Source organism: Echeneis naucrates, chromosome 14, assembly GCF_900963305.1.
Source record: "Echeneis naucrates chromosome 14, fEcheNa1.1, whole genome shotgun sequence".
NCBI lineage: Eukaryota > Metazoa > Chordata > Actinopteri > Carangiformes > Echeneidae > Echeneis > Echeneis naucrates.
Window position 1 is genome coordinate 9,712,123 of NC_042524.1, and position 18,158 is coordinate 9,730,280.

The 18,158-nt window shown below is 40.0% G+C and overlaps 2 protein-coding genes across 5 annotated transcripts; both read left to right on the plus strand.

Annotated features, from left to right (window-relative positions):
• The first annotated feature begins 384 nt into the window (after positions 1-384).
• ddx46 (DEAD (Asp-Glu-Ala-Asp) box polypeptide 46) lies at positions 385-10,334 on the plus strand. Of its 3 annotated transcripts, none has more exons than XM_029518888.1 (23): positions 385-517; positions 739-909; positions 1,185-1,307; positions 1,661-1,748; positions 1,843-2,011; positions 2,143-2,384; positions 2,513-2,623; positions 2,847-3,012; positions 3,378-3,498; positions 3,660-3,835; positions 4,046-4,167; positions 5,021-5,099; positions 6,148-6,230; positions 6,493-6,657; positions 6,765-6,927; positions 7,214-7,407; positions 7,766-7,903; positions 8,028-8,177; positions 8,311-8,538; positions 9,032-9,250; positions 9,394-9,538; positions 9,660-9,733; positions 9,889-10,334. In XM_029518888.1, the coding sequence occupies exons 1-23, from the start codon at positions 501-503 to the stop codon at positions 9,934-9,936; spliced, it is 3,192 nt and encodes a 1,063-aa protein (XP_029374748.1). In that variant the 5' UTR covers positions 385-500; the 3' UTR covers positions 9,937-10,334. The 3 variants fall into 3 exon arrangements, with proteins under 3 accessions (XP_029374748.1, XP_029374750.1, XP_029374749.1); XM_029518890.1 differs by having other exon boundaries at positions 501-517; positions 739-927; positions 1,661-1,752; ... (1 more) ...; positions 2,235-2,384; positions 8,311-8,553; XM_029518889.1 differs by having other exon boundaries at positions 501-517; positions 739-927; positions 1,661-1,752; positions 1,847-2,019; positions 2,235-2,384.
• A 322-nt stretch (positions 10,335-10,656) lies between these two features.
• Positions 10,657-15,591, plus strand: c14h5orf24 (chromosome 14 C5orf24 homolog). Of its 2 annotated transcripts, none has more exons than XM_029518885.1 (2): positions 10,657-10,978; positions 12,371-15,591. In XM_029518885.1, the coding sequence occupies exon 2, from the start codon at positions 12,377-12,379 to the stop codon at positions 12,998-13,000; it is 624 nt and encodes a 207-aa protein (XP_029374745.1). In that variant the 5' UTR covers positions 10,657-10,978; positions 12,371-12,376; the 3' UTR covers positions 13,001-15,591. The 2 variants fall into 2 exon arrangements, with proteins under 2 accessions (XP_029374745.1, XP_029374743.1); XM_029518883.1 differs by having other exon boundaries at positions 12,374-15,591.
• Positions 15,592-18,158: the final 2,567 nt, after the last annotated feature.

The following is an 18,158-nucleotide window of genomic DNA, read 5'->3' on the forward strand; positions in this document are numbered from 1 at the left end:
ATTGAATATAGAATACTACTCACATTTTATAGAGCTTAATTATTAGTAAAGTTTATTTGAGCTTCACAAATTAAAATAACATGAAAAAAATAAGCAGTTGTTCAAAAAAATACAAAATTGAACCAGTGCAAATTTTTATAGATACCCAAAGGCCTGTTTGATTAGATGTGTCAATGCTCATAGTGTTGCCACAACGAATATTAATCATTTAGTCCAATGACTCAGACTGAGCTGTCTTTTACCACCTCTGATGTTTCAATACTGAGACCATTCATTTTATTTTTGCCTCTATTTTTGAAACGTCTGTGCTGTGACAGACCGGGCTGACCTTTGACCTCCCATCGCCAGGTGGCGCTGTAGGCTTCTGACGCTACACCTTCATGAATTCAACGGTCGCGTGTTTTTTACGTGCAGGTTCAAAGACACAAACAACTTCCAGCTCGTCGTTACCCACCGGAGACACAATTCACTGTTAGCGTGATCAACTAGGAGGAGCAGCGATGGGCCGAGAGTCCAGGTAGGTTTATATTTATCAGGTCTGTGTTTCTGCTGCTGCTGCTAAACTCTAGCTGTCTGCGTTTAGCGGCTAACGTTAGCGTGTTAGCCGAGACGTCCGGGAGTCAGATCCGTGAGTTCACCTCATTCAGCTGGAAAATGGCACTCTAAAAGTTTTTCTCCGCCAACTTTACTGTCAACCTGCGAACAGCTAACCCAGCCGGTCTGCTCTTTGGCCCCCAGACACTACAGGAAGCGCTCGGCTTCCCGGGGTCGGTCAGGGAGCCGGTCTAAGAGTCGCTCCCCGGACAAACGCTCGAAGAAAGACGACCGGGACCGAGACCGCAGCAGGAGGGAGAGATCCCGCAGCCGGGACCGCCGCAGGTCCCGGTCCAGAGACAGAAAACGAGCCAGGTTGGTCTTAAAGATATTGTATGAAGCACTGCTGTCGTTTACGTTTTGCTTATAGCTAAATGAGATTTAGTCCAATTTAGCTCTCCTGGTTGTGTAATGTTTACAACGGACACATTATTGATAAAGTGTTTCACTGTTTTGAACCATAAGGCCTTGTTGAAGCTCTGAAATAAAATAACAACACACAGGCTGTAAAGTGGACCAGGCCAGTATTTCTGTATTTTACAGGGGTCTGAAATATTATTGCATATGTCATGTGTGCCTTTGCTCTCCAGACGATCCAGGAGCAGAGACAGGAGGAGATCCAGAAGCAGAGACAGAAGGAGGTCTGGCAGCCGCAGCAGAGCTCGGCGGTCTCGGTCTGCCAGCCCCAGCAAAAGCAGGCGAACAGATGAAAAGTGAGACTTTAAATAAAATTCCCAGCAGTGGTAGCCAAAACCCAAAGACTAAGCTTGTGAGATTCTTTTATCAATACACCACTTTGGTAAATTTTGATTGAATTATAGGTTTGTTAAATTAAATGCAGAAAATATAGGTAGCACATCCACAAGTTTCCCGCTGTCATTAGGTAGAAACAGTCTTAGGAAATATGTTGGGAAATGATTTTGATTGGTTAGGAGTCTTCATACATTCCCAAAGTGGAGTGAAATATTTTACTTTTACATAGTTATTTTCCTGGCCTGTGTAATCGGATGATTTTGGCTTTTAAATGCTGTTTCTGGTGATGTCATTTTTGTTTTCTTTCACACAGGTCTAGGAGCAAGGAGAAAGACAACATTGATCCTTTATCTGACAAGAAAAAGGTCAAAGAGGAGAAAGAGGATGAGAAGGTTGAGGATGTAAGTACCCAGAGATTCAGTAGTGGCTGGCCAAAAAATGGTTAATATGTAGGAGAAAAAGAATATACCTGACCTTTCTTTTGCGTCCTTGCAGCAAGACTTTGATCAGAACAAGCTGGAGGAGGAGATGAGGAAGAGGAAGGAGCGAGTGGAGAAGTGGAGGGAAGAGCAGAGGAAGAAGGCCATTGAAAACATTGGAGAGATCAAGAAAGAGCTGGAGGAGATGAAGCAGGGAAAGAAGTGGAGTCTAGAGGATGACGATGGTGAGGAAGCACTGTGGAAAAATAACTTGCAATACTTTTATTTAAACCTGCCCAGGTTATGATGATTACAAAAAATAATTTTACCACACAGATCATATGTCTGATTATTCATATTTTTATTAACTCTTCAGATGATGATGAGGATGGCATGGCACTGATGGAAGGAGATGATGATGAAGATGGAGAAGGGAAGGGGGAGAGGAAAGACAAAGAGATAAAGGAGGAGAAAAAGGAGGAGGGAGAGAAGGAGAAGGAGACTCCCATGGAGCAGCAGACTGAGGAAGATGATGTGGATCCTTTGGACGCCTACATGGAGGAGGTGAAGCAGGAGGTGAAGAAGTTCAACATGGGAGGAATGAAAGGAAACGATAAAGTGAGTATGATGTGTTGTATGTCAACAGCTAACAGTGGAACAAACTGTGATTGTTATGGTTTTCTTTAAGATCTGTTCTGTCATTTAATCTGTATGCTTATTTTCCAAATTTTTTTTATTCCTGGCAGAAAGGAGCAATGACAGTAACCAAAGTGGTGACAGTTGTTAAAACCAAAAAAGGACCTCATATTCACAAGAAAAAGGGTGAGCTGATGGAGAATGACCAGGATGCCATGGAGGTAAATGTTTTCTTGTTTTAATAAATCGGGTCATTAAATGTGCTTTTCTGCTTTACTGATGGGTTTTTCCGATCTTGGAAGAGTTTTAGTTCCAGTGTTCCAGAGAATAAATATTTAAAGTTTACTGGTGTATAAGTGATAAATACAGATTCTAATTACTCGTAAGAATTCACATAAATCAGGCTTGACATTCTCCTCATGTTTTAATGGAATTATTTTGTAGTACTCTTCAGAGGAGGAGGAGGTGGATCTGCAGACAGCTCTCACAGGCTTTCAGACGAAGCAGAGGAAAATCCTCGAACCAGTTGACCATGGGAAGATCCAATATGAGCCATACCGCAAGAACTTCTATGTTGAGGTGCCCGAACTGGCCAAGATGACTACAGAAGGTGAGAAGATGGTGATTTCAGTATTGATTAGGTCTTCTCCCAGAACAGAGATTTTAACTTCTGCATGCGGCGGCTGGAGACATAATGTTTTGTTCATCTTCAATCCCTGTACAGAACTTCTTCCAAGTAGGCACAAACATTTATCAGAACTTGAGGATGAACTGATTTATATTTTGATTTGCAAAGTTCAAATGTTGCAGTGACCTCATAAAACACAATTATTTATTTAACACAAGGGAGTTTGTTTACATATGACATGGAATGCTTTTGAGCACGTAAATGTGTTATTGCGGTTGTTTTCAGTGTTTGACTTGATTGTAATTCTTCACATCCTATCTAACATCTGTTTGTTTTTATCTATGCAGAGGTGAACATACTCAGACTGGACTTGGAAGGCATTATTGTTAAAGGGAAGGGCTGTCCCAAACCCATAAAGACCTGGGTACAATGTGGGGTGTCCATGAAGATCCTCAACGCTTTGAAGAAGTGAGTATTATTTATTTATATATATATATATATATATATGACTTAAATTCATGCAATTATATGAATAATACCATATTCCCATTGTACGTCATGCATTCTTTGTCCCCAGACTAATCATTTATGTTGTTTTTTTTTTTTTTTTTACTCTCCAATGTACCCAGGCACAGCTATGAGAAGCCCACCCCCATCCAGGCCCAGGCCATCCCTGCCATCATGTCGGGCCGAGATCTCATTGGCATTGCTAAGACCGGCAGTGGGAAAACCATAGCCTTCCTGTTGCCCATGTTTCGACACATTATGGACCAGAGGCCCTTGGAGGAATCTGAGGGGCCCATCTGTAAGGAGCAGATCAAATTATGCTTCCATTACCCATTGTGTCAATCCACCATTTCAAAAAATCTTTCCTATATCTATTCATGTTCCAATGGCAATAACTGAAAAGTGGGTTGAGACAGATAGCAAGAGCTTACATGGCATAAACATAAAAAATTTAATTCATACAATATTAAAAACTCTTAACTCTCATCCTTTATTCCTCCTCCCACAGCTGTAATCATGACTCCAACCAGAGAGTTGGCTCTGCAGATCACCAAGGAGTGTAAGAAGTTCTCTAAACCACTGGGGCTCAGGGTGGTGTGTGTTTATGGAGGTACAGGTATCAGCGAACAGGTAAACACACATACTAATGGGCATTCTATTTCAAAAGCTCTTTAAATGCGTTCCAATCAGATACTTTCTAATCTAGCAGCGAGATAGAGGTCATTGTTGAGTAATTATCCACAGGGTATTATCATGGTAACAGCAGGACAATTGATAAATGAGCTGCTACTATTTTTTATTATTATTTTTTTTTTTTCAAATATACATATTCTCATTATCTGTACTGGAGACTAATTATTGTACCTCAGGCTATCTTCTCTTTCTCTCCTGTCATTATACAGCTTTGTAATTCACTACAAGTTTTATGTGGCCAATCATTAGCCCCAGGGAATATACAGAGCACCTTTTGTACTTTAATGTATGTCAGAAAGATATGATGTTCATTCATACAATCATAGTCAGTCTGGTTTTTCTGGATTGCCTGATGTGTACTCTTGGTGATTGGTGTTGAATATGAGAAGCTTTATGTTTAGTCTCAGTGATAAAATACCTCCATGACAGTGACAATACTGAGCAAGAATAATAAAGTAAACCTCATTGTTGTGATGTTGCATTGGATCATTATAGATTGTGTACTTAACAAAAAGGCCACAAAGAGTATGCAGCTTTGTTACAGTATGTAATTTGTGAGAACATTTAAAACCAGGTTATCAGTAACCTGCTACTTATTCTGGGTGTTACTCAGTGTACTATTTTCACTTTCTGCATAGTATTGGACCCACAGTCCGATGAAGCAACGTTCAAAGCCGGCAGCACACGCACTACTCGTTTTATACAAACATTCAGAACAGCACTTCTGGTTCATGAATCAAAATTCCACGTGAACATCACATTAAAGTTGTAAATTGTTGTTGGGTTTCAGATTGCTGAGCTGAAGAGAGGAGCTGAGATCATTGTGTGCACACCAGGGAGAATGATTGACATGTTGGGTGCCAACAGCGGTGAGTTCACACACCATGAGATGTAAACACCAACAAGCATTTTTGATGACTTGCGCACTTTTTGTTAATTACCTTGCATGGAATAACTGTTACAATGTGATGCAGTACGATATGATTAAAGTCAGTCCCACTTACTAAACTGTTGACATTATTTGACCACCTTTGGGATCAGTCATATCTACGAGACAGTGGTGTGTGTCTTGAACATCAGGGCTACACTGTATGTACAGGTAGGTGGATATGGTGCTGCCTCTATGGTTCCTCAGTCTCCAAGCCAGAGACTCATCATTATGTTTGGTAACTGCCTAGTAATATGAATATAAGTTGGTCAGAATGTATTGTATTGAATGAGAGTACTCTGAATGCTCCGCCAGGGTTCTATGGTGGGGTTATTTTTAGGACATTTACTCATGAGTAAATTCAGACTTTTTTGACAAGCTGAAAGAAACGCGTACAACTTGATATTCAGAGCACAGAAAAAGATTTTTACAGATCCATAAGACCTCAGCTGTCTCTTTTAAATGTTTTTTATTTGGAGTTGATGTGAGAATGACTGACATTGTAGAGCCCTGTGCAGCACTGAACATTTACATAAATGTGAAAAATGCAGTTTGTTTGTTTTTTTTTTTTTGTTTTTTTTTTTTACATTTTACCTTAATGTTGCATTATGTAAATACATTTTGAGCTGTTATTATGATGGAAGGGGATTTTTATGGTTTCCACACATGCGAGGTAATCTGTAATATGTTTCCCTTGTAGGTGAAAAGGCTCCATCTCTTGTATTGTATCTTGCGGCTGTTTTCTGACTTTTACAGGTCCCTCATGCCCCTGAGATGGTACGCAAGACAAGAGATGCGCAAAAAAGAATAAATATTTTCAAATGGAAATTAAATAAAATCCTGGCTGGTAGACCACTGAGGATGCTATAAATTGTTGTCAAGTAGTTGTAAAGGTTTGCTGTGTTTGTTAGATGTGTTTTGAAAAGTGCAGGGTGTGAATGAGGACTGACTGTTGAATGCTTTTTCTGCTGGTCTCCTTGGGTGTGTAGGTAGAGTAACCAACTTGCGCAGAGTTACATATGTGGTGTTGGATGAAGCAGACAGGATGTTTGACATGGGGTTCGAACCACAGGTAGATGCCGCCTATATTTTTACTTGAAGCTTTCTCATTGTTTTTTTTTTATGCTGGAATTAGCTGAAAGCAGTGCCAAATGTGTTAAATTGGTATCTAATTGGTATCTTATTGCACAAATATTGGAATCAAGAAATTTAAAACCGAGAAAGAAATAATTCTTGGGCATAAAATACAGTTTGTTTTTTTTATTAGAAAATAGCAGCTAAAATAGCAGCTAAAACATAAATAACCTTCATGTTTCATGCTTTTCCTCTAACAGGTCATGCGTATCGTGGACAACGTGCGCCCAGACCGTCAGACTGTCATGTTTTCGGCCACCTTTCCCAGAGCCATGGAGGCGCTGGCTCGTAGGATCCTGTCTAAACCTATTGAGGTCCAAGTGGGAGGCCGCAGTGTTGTCTGCTCTGATGTGGAACAACACGTGGTGAGTCACCTATGTTATATCTTTTTTTTATTATTATTGGAACGGGTTTTATGTAAAAGCATTTGGTTTGTTCGAGTGTCAGCTTTTTTTTTGATTTGTTTGTGCAGCTGGTGATTGATGAGGATAAAAAATTCCTGAAGCTGCTGGAGATTCTGGGTCACTACCAGGAGAAGGGTTCGGTCATCATCTTCGTGGACAAACAGGAGCATGCAGATGGACTGCTGAAAGACCTGATGAAAGCCTCGTACCCATGCATGTCGCTGCATGGAGGTAAGGCACTAATTACAGCTCTGTGACACAAATATGTTTAACACTGATCCTACAGTTCTGTTAAGGACACCTTTTCTTTTTGGAGCTTTGGTGTCACGATGCGAATTCTGCCTCATAAAGGCACCTTATCCAACCTTTGGTGGCTCTGAGTTCTACCTTATATAAGTGTGCAGATAGATAAAGGTGAAAGCCTTATTTTGAAGCTCATCTGCAGGTTGCTTTCTGCCATGGGTAGGTCTTATATTGTGATCTGTCATATACCCTCCCCCCTCTGTATTCCTCTTAGGAATTGACCAGTATGACAGAGACAGCATCATCAATGACTTCAAGAATGGAGCTTGTCGTCTGATGGTGGCCACCTCTGTGGCAGCCAGAGGTCTGGATGTCAAGCAGTTGATCCTGGTGGTCAACTACAGCTGTCCCAACCATTATGAGGATTACGTCCATAGGGCTGGACGCACAGGGCGAGCTGGCAACAAGGTCAGTTGCTAAAAGGGCATGTCAGTTTTCCACATCAAAACCTGTTTCCAGGTGTTGACAAGTTAAACAGTTGTCACGTCTTTTGTGGATTCAGAATAACCTGAATTGCCACCTAATCAAAACTAAAACAGACATCAATGGCATAAAGCGTCATACCCTTCCTGTCAGATTGTCCACTGTGCCCTATTGACCTTGTGCATAACCCATCTGTAGTGGAAAAGAGTGGTTACCAAAAGAGCTTTCGTTGAATTCATGGATTTTTCATCAATATGAGTCTCTTACTGTTATTTTAAGGTTAAATAAATAAATACATAAAATTGAAAGCTGGTCTTCTCTCTACAATTTGTCCATTCTCCAGGGGTACGCCTACACCTTCATCACTGAGGATCAGGTTCGATATGCTGGTGATATCATCAAAGCTTTAGAGCTGTCAGGTTCTCCAGTCCCACCAGAGCTGGAGCAGCTTTGGGCCTCCTTCAAAGACCAACAGAAAGCGGTAAGACGAGTGAGAAACGGAATCAGACAAGTGTGTGTGTGTGTCTGTCTCAAAGCTACACTCAGCTTAATGTCGTGGCAGGTGAAAGAAGTTTTGTTTCTTTGTTTTTCTGTCATCTACATAGGAGGGTAAGATCATTAAGAGCAGCAGTGGCTTCTCAGGAAAAGGCTTCAAGTTTGATGAGACAGAACATGCCCTGGCCAATGAGAGGAAGAAGCTACAGAAAGCTGCTCTTGGACTGCAGGATTCTGATGATGAGGACGGAGCCCTAGATGTAAGTAAACTTTAAATTTCGTTTTGGTACTTTAAGTTTTCTTTCTTCCCAGTTTAATTTGTTGTAATGACTACTATTTTAACATCAAACCAACCTGTGTCAATCATCTCCCCTGCTTTTCCTGCCTATTTAGATTGAGGAGCAGATTGAGAGCATGTTCAACTCCAAGAAGAGGGTGAAGGATCTGTCTGCTCCCGGTGCAGCCGCAGGTCCTGCAGGGGCAGTTGCCACCGCAGCAGCGACCTCTAGTGGGATACCAGGCCTTGGACCCACATCTGCTGGAAACATCCAGAAACTGGAGATGGCCAAGAGGCTGGCCCTCAAGATCAACGCGCAGAAGAACCTGGGCGCCGAGGCTCAGGTATGTCAAACAGATGTAATGTACAAGCAGTAGTGTCTGAATCCACTGTGGGACAAACCAACTGTGAAACAATTTAGATGAATCTGTTCAAAATGTTTTTTATTTACATCATCGTATAAATTTACTTTGCCATTCACTTTTAAGACTAAAATCTGAATTATTATTATTTTTTTTTTTTTGGTGTGTGTGAAATAATTTAATTCGTATTAATTTAAATCAGTGTACAGCACTATAAAACAACAGACTGACAGACCAAAGGCACATTAGGTTAATTGGTGACTCCGAATTGATTATAGGACTGAATGGGACAGTTAAAGGTTGCCTTCATATTTCTCTCCTTGGCCCTGCCACAGACTAGCAGCCATCCCAGGGTGAACTCCGCCCTCCGCCAATGTCAGCTGGAATTGGCTCCAACTGCTCTGCTGCTCTGTACACTCAAGCAGTAGATATGATGGATGTTGTGTCAATGCCAAACTCTTCTCTTCTTGTACAGGACGTGATGCAGCAGGCCACAAACGCCATTCTGCGGGGTGGCACCATCATGACTCCCTCCGTGTCAGCCAAGACCATTGCAGAGCAGCTGGCGGAGAAGATCAATGCCAAGCTGAACTACACTCCTGTAGAGAAGCTAGAGGAGGAGCGGCAGGCAGCAGAACAAGCAGAGACTGTTAAGAGATACGAAGAGGAGCTGGAGATCAACGACTTCCCACAGGTCAGCAACACATGGTGGAAAATCTGTGCTGATTATTAAGAATCAAGGATCTAAAAATTCAAAATATTTTCATATTAATTTCATGTTACTGTTTTGTATTGATGGTATATTAGAAACATGTATTATAAAATTCTCTTCTTCAGACGGCCAGGTGGAAGGTAACATCTAAAGAAGCTCTGCAGAGGATTGGTGAATACTCTGAAGCTGCTATTACCATCAGAGGAACTTATTTCCCTCCAGGCAAAGAGCCTAAGGAGGGAGAACGCAAGATCTACCTGGCTATTGAGAGTATGTATGAGGAGACAATATCTCAGCTAATATACATTACACAGTACTCCTCCCACTTTTTTTTGTCCCTCACATTTAATTCAACTGAACATACTGTATATTAATGTGCTTTATTTTCCAGGTGCTAATGAACTGGCTGTGCAGAAAGCCAAAACAGAGATAACAAGGTTAATCAAGGAAGAACTCATCAGATTAGTAAGTATCTTAAAACCAATAACTGGGTCTGTCCCAAATTTTACTGGGCTGGATTTTAGAGCAGAAAACATCCAAGTGGGCAGGATTATATTCAGCATGTATCAATAAAATATCTTGCTCATTTAGATTTCTTTTTCTTCTTTTTCTCTCTATAGCAAAATTCTTACCAGCCAACGAGCAAAGGTCGGTACAAAGTGTTGTAGAGGAGAAACCGAGGCTTGTTGGAGGAGTTTCCATTTCTTGGTCTTCTGTCATCTCCACTGTTTCATCAAATTGGTTGAAGAATATTTTAGTCTATATTTTTAATAATGTTAAGTTTAGTGAATTCATGCTATATGTTTTTTTCCCTGTTTCACGTGATTTTTATACCAACAAATCAATAATACCAAAATGAGATGCTGTTTTCATCTTCATTGCTATCAAACCATCACAATTCTACAATAAAATTAAAAACAACTTTTTCGATAAAAGATACTTTCCTTTATGTTATTTTCTGATTTACAACCTGTTGTATGTAAATTCAGCATACCAACCAGTGTCTTCATGAAAAATCCTCGTTTGGACAGTGTTTTTACGTTACCTCAAAAAATAAATCAAAGGAATTGAACATGATGTGTCCAGATGTTTGCTTGAACAAATCTAGTAGACCAACTGAGCACTCTTACTGACGCTGTAAATTTTTAAATAGCCTTCGGTTTGTTTTATTATTTATCAGTAGTGGGAGGCGCTGTTTGTTAAGCAGTGCAGTTGGATTATCAGATACCAAAATGAAAATCCCCCCCAAAAAATATAAAAACAATTTAATAAATAAATCGGGATTTGCCGAACAGTTGTGTGTTGGATGCAAATGAGCAGTTTTTTTTTTTTTAAGTGAAAACGGCGTCTGGATATCAAACTGCTTCAGCATGGGGAAGGAGGAAGCAGTCTGCGCACGCGCAGACTGCACTCCCCGTCTTATTAATTTTTAATGGAAAATGGCTGCGTTTCTTAACCAAACCTCTGGAGCTGGGAAATAAAACAAACAAACAAACAAACAAGCCAAAAACGAAAGCGCGTCTCTCCGGCCCATCCGGCGCCTCTCCACCGCTCACACCGACACAGCCCGATGCGCCGATCGCGGTAGCTTTGTCCTTTGTCCTGCGCTGAGAAAACATTTGGGGGAAAATGGACGGACTCGCGTTTTGAGAGATGAAAGATCATTTTTCTCCTTAACCCTTTCTGCTCCGGGATCTGCGAACAATCGAGGTACAGTAACCTTAGAGCTCTAACGCCGGAGGCAGGACGGGGCTTTTGGGCTTGTTTATGGGGTTTACGTGTAAACACTCGGGCCGGGAACGGGGCGCACTTGTCCGCCTCTTGGTCCGGGTTTTCAGCCCTGTCCCCTATAAACCCGATATTCAGTATTCAGGCCAAAAAAAAAAAAAAAAAAAAAAAAAAAAAAAACAGGCTGGCTCTGTAACGCTGTGACACGCAGAGCGGAAGGGTTTTGTCGTCTAGACCCGGAGATGCGGATTTCCCTGTGCATATGTTTTTGTGAATGACTATTACTACAGACCGTGCAGTGTTTGTGATAGTAAAGTCCACACCTCCGTGCACAGATGAGACAAGAGATCTGATCAGCTGCTGTTTTTAAACTATTCATAGCCTCATGTCAGCAGAGGCAGCAAATGCAGCACTGCCCGATCAGAAGGCATTTGTCAAAGGGCTATTCAGCGTGATTGGTGGCTTTATTGGTTATTATTTACAAATGCTTTGTCAGCTTTAAGTTAATAAGGTTGTGGGAAATGCTCCAGCTATCCAGCAGACTGCTTGATACATCCCTGGACCGCAACACATTTACATTTACTGCTCCTCTGTCCATTCAACATTTATATTCGCCCTGGGGGGGGTTTATACAAATCTGAAATAAACAAATGAAAACTGGCATGATTGATGAGTTTGGCTTGAAAAAAAGTCAGTAGCGTCCAGCTTGGATTCAGTGTTATTTATACAAAATATTTCTTCAGAAGTAAACTCGATGTGCTTTACGCCGGCAGATGATTCCAAAAATATGGACATGCACATAATGATATACAGAGTAATTCAAACAAACTTCAAAACATGAACACAGCTAAATAGAAACCCCCGCCAAACATGGAACAAGCTGTGCAATAACCTCGAGCTGTCATTCACCTGAAAACATACTCAGACTCAGGATAATTAACCAAAACCTTCACAGAATATGGAAATTTCAATTGACTCAAACAGATCGACACACAACCTGAGTTAGTTAAGTTAAAAGATCCAGATCTGGTTCACCTTTCCTCAGCAGCACAACTGAACCTCCCACGACTGGTCTCCATGTAGTCTGAGCCCAGACCAAGTCTGTTTTTCTGCAAGGATGTCGAAACTGGAAAGTTGAGGCTGAAACTTATTTAAATACGTGAGCAATGCTTATACAGCCCAGAATCTGTCTCCTCAGGACAAAATACTTCTATTTTTCAAATTTTATCATAAATTTGAGGCTTTTGCCATTTGTCTGAAAGCTGCCATCAGTTTCATTAGGTTTTTACAAAGCATTGCACAAAATTAATTTAATAGCACTGGCTCCTTTAACCTTTTTGTGATATTAACACAAAACTAATTTCCAACTCCCAGCAGACGATGATGCGCCAAGTGACCAGCAGTGACTTCTGCATGAACAGCAGGCCGTCATGCTTAGCAGAGGACGGCCACCACCCCACCTCCCACTTCGACCTGTGCACCTCCCAGCCCAACAAGTTCTACCCTCCTCCCCCTCCGCCGTCCCTTCAGATGACACTCACTCCGATGGCCTTACCCACCCAGAGCCGCAAGCCCATGGTGTGCCAGATACAGGAAGTGCTTGGGGGCGACCCCCGCTCCTCTGGGAAAATACCAGGCATTAAAAACACTGATCAAGCGCCAGATGACCCTAAGAAGAAGAACAAGGCCGTTGGGAAGACCGGCAGACGTGGAAGGCCTTTGGGAACCACCAAGCTAGCCGGATACAGAACCAGTACAGGGAGACCCCTCGGCACCACCAGAGCTGCTGGATTCAAGACGAGCCCCGGAAGACCGCTGGGTACAACCAGGGCAGCGGGGTACAAGGTCAGCCCCGGACGACCTCCTGGCAGCATCAAAGGCCTCTCTCGCCTCAACAAACTGGCTTATGGTAGCACCTGCAGTGGAGCGGCTTTCCCCTATCCGCTACCACACAAAGAAATCCTCTGTGAACCTTCCTGCAAAGAGAAGACGGCCAACGAGTAAAAGTCCCACCCCGTTTCTACTCACCGTCCATCAGTGGAATAAGAGACGCACGTGCACAAGTTTTAGATGCTGAGGGTGACTGTATTCTCTCCTGAATTTCAACGATTCGTCTTGGTGTCATCTGTGTGCCTGCCTTCTGATGATAATACTGTTAGTTTTTCAGTGCTACTGCTAGAGATCTATAGCCTGTGAAAGGCTGCACCACTCATTGCTGTATCTTTTTTCTTGTAAAAAAGTAACACGTGAAGTTCATTGAGCAAGGTGCTTTTATCTTACTAACACTTGTTATGGTCGTTCATGCTATATAGGGCAGTTAGCATCAACAAATGACTGAAACCTTCAAATTAAAATATCTAATTGTCATAAACGCAGGAGACCACAGCTGTGAAGCTGCGAAGGATGCTGCACAGCACGAACTTTAATGTATTTCACCACACTACAATTTTGAATATCAATTTTGCTCTTTAAACAAAAAAAAAAAAACAAAAAACAAACAAATAATGCAAAACAAGAATGTGAGGAAAGAGAGAGACAAGCAACAGTTCTGTGTTTGCAGCAGGAAGATCTGCTGGAAATGTAGAATTTAATTTTGTTGCATCTTGTGTAGGTCACATTTGTTAGATGGGAGACAGATCACCGCATTCAAATGTGTAGTTTCAGCATCTTTTGTGCAGATACAGTTGGGAGTTAAATGGCTTGCTCAATGACACTTCACAGATAATACATGATGTACAGATAGTCCCGCAGGCACACAGAACCTAAAGCTCAGTTAATGCAACCTTTTCCACTCAGCTTCAGACGAAAGCATTAAAAAACATGACTCTTACTGTTCACACTCTAAAGGTCACACCACAAAATTACCACATTTTATTTGCATGCAAGAATTGTCAAATCAAGAGTGTCAAAATACACATTTTTGGGAGAGATCCAAGTTTCTTTTTCTAACCTATAAATATTAAGACTAAAAAGACATAACCCTTTGAAACAAGTTCACTTTCTGACAACCTACTTAAGATTAGTAAATATGGACTGCAGTGGCCTCCTTTGCTTTGTAGTCGCTATGGAAAAGTTGTCTATGGCTAAACTTGTGCATAAAGTGTTTTTATGTTCTGCTTGGTTCGTGATCAGTCTTTTATAAATGTAAAATTTAAAGTTGTTCATCTTGGCCACAAGACAGTGCAGCACCCCAACTTGCTTTGTCGCTATGTGGGTGTATTCCTGATAGAAATGGTTTATCTGGTTTCAGTTTGTCAGCTTGTCACAGGCTGGGTGCTGCTAAACATACCAAAATTACACCTTTTATAACTTTTTCAGGTTCATGTATTTCCCAAATTTCTCAGAAATGTTTCATTTTAGTCTCAAAACCAAAACTTCAGCTAAAACATTCAATTCAGTGATTAAATCATTGAAGTTGGACATCCAGTCTTGATCATGTCCTAAAATTACTCTTGGCAATATCTCTAAGATTTTTTTTTTGTGTGTGTGTGTTTTGTTTTTTTGTTTTTTTTTTTTTTAAATCAAATCTGATTCAATTTTGTGATTTTTTTTTTTTTCCCTGTAATGTCACAGCTCAAACAGCATGACCTGGTCTAATCATGCCAGTTTTGTACCTTTTAATACTTAAAATGACACACGCTACATTGCTTTATTCACCAGTGACCCTTGGTAGTGCTGGGTCAGATCAGAGGTCAAGTCCTTCACCCAAAGAAGTATTCAGTATCTGTATGTCTTGTGTTCTACATGAATATCACTGGTTGCATTGTTAAGTCTAAACATAGTAAGGAAAACTTGCTAAAACACTAAATTAAGAACAAATAAATGTAGGTTTTCCTTTAATGTTGCATTTGTCCCAAGAAAATTAGCAAACTGATATTCGAAATATCAGATTTGTTGACATGAATGTGTCGCTGAATCCACTGACTGCGATTGATGTGGCAGTTGCATTGTAGTTGTAAAATTTAATATTGTAAATTTTTTTTGTAAAAAAAAAAAAAAAAAAAAAAAAAAAATCATTATCCTTTATTTTGTGTGATATGTATGACAGCCATTTACGCAAACTAAAACCTCAAAAATGTTATTGTTATCCTTTTCATAAATCCACAATATTATTTGGCATGCAATTTAATGGAAGGAAGTTACTTTGAACAAGTAAGACCGTCACTGAGATGGCTGTCTGCCGCTGTTGGATTCAATTCTGCTTTCACATAGTGAACTGCCATGTTGAATTTAGTGTGAAATCTGCAGGCAGAGGGCGTCATTCCTCCAGAGGAGGGAGCATAATCTGTTGGAGATATGAAGAGCAGGGCAAACAATTTGATGTTAACAGAAGGAGAATTCCCAACATGTTGCGCTCAGTCAATATTTATCTTCCTCCAGAACATTCATAATCACGAGTGTGAGCCCGTAGATCATCTCAGTCACGGTCTCATTTGTTTACAATGATCAAATATAACAAAGTTTTAGGATTTTGACAATAATGTTTCCATTTCAAAATGTCGGTTCTTACTTCGCACAGTCAGTCGTAAAAAATAATGGCATCTTTCAGTTTGAAAAAAAAAAAAAAAATCCCAAGATCACAATCAAATTTTTTCTCCTGTTCCATACTATTTATTCTGTTTGTATTAGGTACATTATCACAGCTCTGCAGAGCACTTGAATATGACAGTTGTGGAAGTCTGTATTTTTGCAAAAGGTTGATGTACCATGAAATAATTCATTTTAAAACTCTTGAAAGAGGAGACACAATTGTTTAATTGGTTGTAAACAACAATTTTCTTTCACAGCATACTTAATGCATCAAATATGGTTTCTCTCCAGAGTAACAACTTGCCCCTCCATTGTACTTAAGTGTGCATTATTTGGCAAATACATTGTTGTGCAAAAATGTCATTTCACATCTTGCCCTGTTTTTATATTGTTGCTATTTAGGAAATTGCAGACTCTGAGAGTGACAACATAGTTCAGCTTTACTGGATGACTCTCTCACAACAAAATTTTAAATGGTTGAATTTGGTGCAATAACCTGTTGTATGTATTGTACGGTGGAAACTTTGATACTATCACTTTTTATTATTATTGTTGTATTTTGATACTGGTGTACAAGGAATTTTATCACTTGTTTGGTTGATGTGCGTAGTGTTAACAGAGGTTACTGAAATGTCTCACACAAACATCATTTCATCCTCCTACCAAAGAACATGTTACTATCTAACTGTCGGTGTTTATGCTATTTGATTTTAAAGATATTCCAACAACTGACAAAATTACTTTACAATTGAAACTGCTGTATAGAATTTAAATGAGAGAGCACTTGGAGACCATTATCCCATGAAAGATAGTATGATTGTTAAGATTAATAACCTTTAAATAATTGTTGCATCTGAAGCTCTAAACATTCAATTGTATGTTACATGGTTCAAGTTATTACAATGCCAGTTTCATGAATGCTTTATAAACTGATGATGATACAAATGTAATTCCTTTCTGACATCAACGTATAGAAAACCATCTCTCTTCATGGATAAAATGTTTGCCACTCTGCTTTAGTTGAATATAGCTGACATGGCTTAAATTGTGAGTGCAGTTTTATTTTTTAGGTTTTAGGTTCACACAATAAAGTGCAGCCAAATGGGTCGAACATGCTGACGTGATGCACAATTTGCTAGATGGACGATATTTCCAGCAGGCATTCAACATGTCACAGCAGGAAGAGCATGGTCGTAACATCAACATGATGGTTTCATTCTATTCAGCAATTTTAACTTAGACTAAAGTTGGTGATGGCTGACCAAGTGTTTGACATGGTTAAGATTTCACTAACCTTTTAAGTAGCACAACCTTCCCACATCACAATGATTGTGTGTCAAATTATCTCACTGACTTCACCCTAGAGACAATGACAGAGCAGCGACTGATGTTATTTACCATTGTTAGGTGTGACCTATGAAGCTTTGAGTTTGTAATCTATAAAATACTTTGTTTCGTGTACGACCATGGTTTATATGTTGCTACAAAGCTCCAAATAATTTCTCTTCTGGATTCTGTTTAGTTGATGAAAGGCACTGATATTTGGACCCTGACCCGCGGAGGACAGCTGGATGGGGGACAAATGGAGGATTATAGAAGATCCATTACCTTAAATAAAATGGATAATTTATAAATATTCCCATCATTTTTTGTTAAATGAAAACATACACGAGGCCCAGATATTAATAATTACTTTTTCTCTATTTTTTTATTTTTTTTTTTCTGTCACCATCTTCAGCGTTAAATCAACACATGGACTGTTGTTTGTAGATGATTTAAAAAAAATATTACCTCACATTTAGAGTGATTTTGAGAAGATGTGAAGCTCAGTTATTCCTAAAGTGTGACTGGCAATGCCTGTAAAGCTTTGTATAATTCCCATTTTATTCCTGCATGATTGTTGTGGAATGTTCAAAAGTTGTGTAATAAATCTGAAAGCAAAAGAAACAGTTCATCTTTATTTTTTTTACTTTTCCAAAACTGTCAGTGTTTCAAAATGTAGCATCCATATTGTGTCTGACAGGTTATTTAACTTCCATCATTCATCTCTTCTTAAAAATATCTTAAAAACCTGAGTTATGCAGTGATATCGAGTTATAATATTGATTTCAATGCCCCAAATGTTTCTTTCTATCCAAAGCCACACTCCATCATGGTCTCTCCTCTGCTGATATATTTGTATGTATCCACTATATAAACCATCCTTGTCCACTTTACATCCCAGGAAGTCCTGTCAGACCTTCTTTACTAAGGACTTGCCACCTTTCAAGGAATCTTTATAGGTGACTTGGAAATACTTGGAGCACACTCACCAGTGTTGCTTTTCATTGCCTGTCATACAATTACAAAAGTGCGTGTGCTGTATTTGAACCCAATATGATTTTGTGTGAATATCTCAAAATAGCCTTTGCAGTGGTAAAGCTTCCATTTCAGCCGCTGTCCTTCAGATAGTTTTCCCCGCTTCACTCGGAATACCCTGCAGTTTATTTCTGGTCTTTTACACAGTTGCTAATCAAAGGAGGTCAGTAGGTTTCACTTCCTGTTGCGTTTGTGGACTTTTCAGCTCTGTTGTGTCACCACATGGACTTTACACCCATCTATATGGGTACGTGAGAGTGCAGAAACATTTTGT